The sequence below is a fragment of the Chionomys nivalis genome, chromosome 3 (assembly GCF_950005125.1).
Source record: "Chionomys nivalis chromosome 3, mChiNiv1.1, whole genome shotgun sequence".
In the NCBI taxonomy this organism is placed as follows: Eukaryota; Metazoa; Chordata; class Mammalia; order Rodentia; family Cricetidae; genus Chionomys; species Chionomys nivalis.
In genome coordinates, this window is record NC_080088.1 from 67339109 (window position 1) to 67345108 (window position 6000).

The following is a 6000-nucleotide window of genomic DNA, read 5'->3' on the forward strand; positions in this document are numbered from 1 at the left end:
CAAATTACTTCCTCTTCCAGGTCTCATCTGTGGTTGTTCCAAATGAGCAGTTTCAGTTATTGGACACACAGGCTGGCTAATCTGAAGCTGGATAAAGCCAGGTCCCAACTCCTGTTTTTATTTTCTGAAGTGTGAAAGGAAGGAGTGCAACCAAGTGTTCTAAGCATGCTTGCTATATTTAAACAGTTCCGTGCAGCTCACTTTCCCTCACACCACCTGACTCCCTGTGATTACAATTTTTTGAGAGTCATTTGATCTCTTCAAATACTTTGCAATGAATGGAATATGCAGTCCACAAAACTGAACAATCAGGTGGTAGGGAGTGTAGATTTAATTGAAGACCTGGAGGACCAGGGCTCTTTGAAATTATGTTCATAAAACAAACAAGAATGAATCAGGTTTAAGAAGGTTGGGGAGCAGTGCAGAATTATTAGGTTACAAAACCAATAGAGGGGAGCACCCTTCACTATTGTATGCATCTTGCAGCTCCAGGATACTCTCCTACAGAAGGAGGAAGAACTTGCTAGGCTACATGAAGAGAATAATCACCTCAGACAATACCTGAATTCTACTTTGGTTAAATGTCTGGAAGAAAGGGCAAAGGTATGTAATTATCTGTTTTCCAAACGCGAGGCAGTGACTTGACAGAGGAAATCCCTACGTGACACCTCATGATGAAACAGATGAAGTTTACCTAACAAAATGTCTGCATAGGAGTGAGTAAGATGGTTAATTATCCTTAAGGAAATACATAACTTCAACAGGATTTTTAGATAGCATTTTCCAGAAGTTTCTAGTTTCAGATTTTTAGCTCGACATCACAAAGGAAATTTTTTTTTCCTTTGGTTTTTCGAGACAGGGTTTCTCTGTGGCTTTGAAGCCTGTCCTGGAACTAGCTCTTGTAGACCAGACTGGTCTCGAACTCACAGAGATCCGCCTGCCTCTGCCTCCCAAGTGCTGGGATTAAAGGCGATCACAAAGGAAATTAATGATGAAAGTTAAACAGAGCAATTGCTAAGACTGCGGGGGTTAATAAAGGGTGGAATATTGGAGTAGAAATCAAATGTAAAAAAAAGCAGTTCTAAATATGTGTTAGATGTCAACTTAACAGGCTAGCATCCTTGGGGCCTTTGTTATTGTAATTGGCAAATGGATGGGCAGGAGGCTTGGTAAGAATCTCTCTGGGGGCTGTTAAAATGACGAACTAAGTACAGTACTTTATATACATCTAGGAAGAACTGAGTTTGGATCCTGAAATGCTCACATTAAGCCAAACACGGTAGATTGCAGGGATGCAGAGACAAGTAGTTCCCTGCATCCCATTGGCCAGAAGCCTAGGAAGATCAGGAAAGACACTGACTGAAATAGAGAGGAAAACACTCAACTCAACTTCTAACCTGCACACACACACACACACGAGAGAGAGAGAGAGAGAGAGAGAGAGAGAGAGAGAGAGAGAGAGAGAGAGAGAGAGAGATCTACACACACAGGAACTAAGAGAAAGAGACAAAGACAGAGAGAATCGGAAATGTTATGAATATACCTGGGCTCCAGGCTTCTCCACTGGTGATTAGACATATGCAAACACTCTATCATTTTATCTACACTTTCAGATGAATTACTTTAACTCACAGATAACTAGCTCACCTGTAACCCTTTTATTCTTCCTTTCTTCAATTTTTCACATTTCAGCTTGCATTTGCCATCATTCTCATTACTATGTCTATCATCAGTTTTACCTGATTTCTGGACAAACGATGGCATTATTTGATCTAACTTCGATGTCATCTCCTGCTTTGGAGTTCAGAGAGAGTCATCAAATTGGACTCCTTGCAATCCAGTTAGCCTTGACTAAAACAAACACATCTGTACAGTTATTAGTCTGGGATCCTAACATCAGCTATCAATCCATAAAAGATAACTAAATGATCCAAATAGGTCATTTCTAACTCTCTCAATATCAGTTTTCCTAGATGTGGAATAACACACAACATGGGAGTGCTTTGAAAGTTAATATGATAAAATTAGGAGATGGTGAGTAGTGTTGAAATCAGAGGATCTGTCTAGATTCAGAGGCATAAGATTTAAATCTAGGCTAAGGAGTAGTCAGATGATCACTAACATGCATGTGTCTTTATTGATTAATTATTTAAGAGCATCTGCATCTTATGAGAACAAACATACCAGCAATGGTCTGTAAATTATGATCTTACTTCATTTACTTATTAACAAGTTTAATAAGTGGCAGCTGCTATTAGAATCAGCTTTTATTTCTCTTAGTTGAAATCTTACAGATGTCACTTGCTTCCTTCAATATTTAAAAACAGAATAAAGAGAATTAATCAAAGCAACAGCTTATTAAGGATGTTTACTCAATAAACAGTAGCAAATTGATGACTTTGACTTGTGTGGGAACACAGAAGACGTTTAGTCATTTTTCTCCTAAGCAAATGGGCAAATAATAAATATCCAATGGAAGAACAATTTTCAAATACTGCTTTTCCAGAAATTGCTCTCATCAGATGACTTCTCCAAAGTATGTGGAAAACTCAGAAAAGAGAAGAGGAAACCCAAAGAACACAGACATCCTCCTGCTGAGATACCCCAGTCCAAAACTGCCAAGAGAAACCTCTCCACAGAGTTTTCTAACTGTGAAGGACAACCTGGGCCCTGTGTGGACCCCTGGGTTCTTCAAACCCTTGGGTTGAAAGACCTCAACACCATTGATGACACCCTTCCAGCTAACTACAGTGCCATTGCCTCCCGTCCCAGAACAGTCCCCAGTACATCCTCCCAATTTCTACATGACACAGTTGGCTTTGAATCTGTTCCTAGAGATCTGCACCTTGACCGTGGAGAAAACACAATACATGCCTCCCATGGCAACACCATCTATCAGCAAGACTGTCACTGTTTTCCTAGGCTTTCCAATCCTCCGGTAGGGGTGCAAACTCTTGCTTTCCACAGTGGAGATGTGTCACCCAACAAGACAGAAGTGGCCTTTTCCACATCGCTGAACCCTCACTGCAACGTGAAAACACACTCTTTCCACCAGGGACAAGCCTTTGTGCGCCGAGATGAGGAAGGAGGCTGGAAGTTTACCTGGGTCCCCAAGCAGCCTTAGTGACCCCTCTTCTATCACAGAGTACTGCCAGAACCTCTGTTTACAAAGATCTCTTTCACATGGACTTGACCACTCAGAACACAACAGCGTTTGCCTGCCTCCTGCCACTGCCAGTGTTCTTTTAGGCTACTTACTTAAATCTGCAGAATATGGTTATCAAGAAAGCATGCTAATAGGTATCTATTCTTCTTTTACTCGTATTTTACTTGCTTACATGTCCATACCTGCAGATGACTCTCCCTTTTTGTCTGACACCTGGAAATGTATTTTCTAATCACATATATTTTCAAGACCAAAATGTACTATCTCAAATATGGCCAGTTTTACAGCATATCATTTTTGGTCAAATGGTCTACATGATGCTTCTATTACTCCTCTGTTTGTCTTTATTTCTGAAAAATACTTTTAGAATGAGCCCTATTTCTGCTTCACACCCTTACTGCTGAGTGTTCACAAATTGAGGGATCTTCCCATTGGCACTACCAAAGACCCAATGTTGATGTAAGTAACATTATGTTCTGGGAAGAGCAAATCATTGAGTGTCCCATGGGGATATTGTCCAAGTTCCAACAAAGCTAACCTCACTGATAAACAACACAAATTATAGCAGTTGAAAGGATTACTGCGCCTTTAAAGTGCTGTGTGCTGTTACTACCTCTATTGGCACTTGGCATGGTTTCTTTGAGCAGTATGGTTCAAACTGTTTTTGAAGGACTTTAATTTTAAAAGTGGTGGGGAAATTTCCTAAACTACACAGACCCTGACAACTCTGTCACTGGAAGAGTAGCTTGCCTTTGTCATTGTCTTATCCTTTTGTATTCTTCACTCAACAATCCCCTCATAATATGTATAGGGTACTTAGTATCCATGTTAGACAAGGCACTGTGACATATGTCCTGAGTTCCAGACTCCTGCACAGGTTAACCTTGAGAAAGATACTTCATATGTGTGAAGATTTAGTTTTCCTGACTCTAGAATATAGAAGTTGGACTAAGCAATCACTAACTTTCTGAGTGGAGTATGCGTTCCATCAGCTTGATCCCAGCCTTTTCTTCCTCTTAATTTTATTAAGTGATGCAGATATTATGTAGGGTGAACCTTACATACAGTCAGAACAAGGAAAAGGACTATAAGCAATACATACTTGGCATAACCAATTCTGTTCTGTTCACGATGTTCTTCAGCACATGTCGGTTTTGCATGGGAGAGTCATTTGCATCTACCAATAAGGACATGTTAATTTTCAAACTATGCATAGCTTAAGTACAAATACTAACATCAAGAATTTTTCACTTTCTAGATTAAAGAAGTGTTCACAAAAGTTGGCTTCCTTTCTACTCTGTTCTTCCCAGGATTAAGCACATATCATGAACATACAACTGTATTGTCTGCACACACCCTATTGCTGTGCTTCTCTCTCTCTCCCTCATTCCATCTCAGTTACTCATTTCACAGAATCTGTGTCTGAAATGTGCACTCTGTGGAATTCTTTTCAGCAAAGGTATTCTTTTGGTCTTTGTTCTTTGTTCTCTGATTTAGTTTGATCATCAAATCAAAGAATCTATGATATAATCTTTATTGCTAGTCAATTTTACTTATTATCCATGAAGGAGCTAGTGATATTTGCTGGACTTTTTTTTTATAACTTATGGGACAATAGAACTTTTAACAGTTTCCTTTCCAAAGGTTTGCCTTTTACTTTCGATTATCCATGTCTCTAGTGGGTGACATCAATCTAATTTTAGAATACCAAACTGAATATTAGAATTTATTATGTAAGAATTTACTAAGAATGGAGTAAACAATGCAATTATTTTGAAAGTCGAGCAAACAAAAATACAAAATTAGCTATCAGATATTTACGCTGCATTGTTTAAGTGCTGTGTTTAAGTGCTGTGTCATGTGATGTATGCCATGAGGAAATACTCACATTTAGCACAGTGCATTTGACACAAAAAGAACAGTCACACATGTATCACAACTTTTGAGCTTGTTTCAAAGCAACTTTGTCTCAGCCTGGTGTATAGAAATTGCATTCCACCTATAACTTATTTGGACTTATATTGTGAAGGGTAGCATCTGAGGAATTACCATGTATTTTTGTAATCACGTCTTGAAATTGTTGATCAACTTTGAGTAATATAGAGAATATCATTTTGTTGATGTTTAAGAAATTTGAAATTCATTATTTGATTGCATATTCTGACTTCCATGGTTTGATCTTTTCTTTTCAGGGAACAAATTAATCTTCTACAACATAAAATCACAAACAAAAGCTCTGTCCCTTTCTGAATGTGATGGGCACTTTCATATGGTGCAAATGATTTTCAACAATAGGCTTTTCTTTCCCCCTGGGTTGTGACCACATTCCTCTTTAGTTGCACTAATTTTGTAATATGCTTTTAGCTGGATTAGTATCATTAGCATTTAGGGTTACTGTCTGTTTCCTTTCCCCAGGTAAATAAATGAGGCTTTTGAATAATCTGCAGCCTAAAGGATCAAATGCTTTATGGATACAACCGTCTTGAACCTAACCTTATATGAGAATTTCAATCTGATGTTGATTGTTAATTATATGTTGAACTTATCTCTCTTTAATAATAATATATTAACTAACTGAAAATTTTATATGATCTATTTTGATCATATTTGTCAACACCCACAACTTCTTCTTGACTTACCCTGCCTATCCTCAACTCCCTTCCCACCCAACTTCTTTGGTTTTGGTTATTTATGAATAAATCTAATAGGCATAGTTCTTAAACCACAAATACATGGCATAGTCATATTTTTAAATATGCTTTTGTCTACATTTTGTTTGATGAACATAAGCATTTAGTTTTAATTCTTACACAGAATATCTACAAATGTCAAGC

At 38.1% G+C, this 6000-nt stretch overlaps 1 protein-coding gene across 1 annotated transcript in view; it reads left to right on the plus strand.

Annotated features, from left to right (window-relative positions):
• The window catches only part of Gmnc (geminin coiled-coil domain containing), a 43812-nt gene extending 40688 nt beyond the window's left edge, over window positions 1-3124 (plus strand). Inside the window, exons 5-6 of the mRNA XM_057764655.1 lie at window positions 487-603; window positions 2507-3124. Of these exons, the coding sequence (XP_057620638.1) occupies window positions 487-603; window positions 2507-3124 (735 nt within the window). The remainder of the gene's footprint in view (window positions 1-486; window positions 604-2506) is intronic.
• Window positions 3125-6000: the final 2876 nt, after the last annotated feature.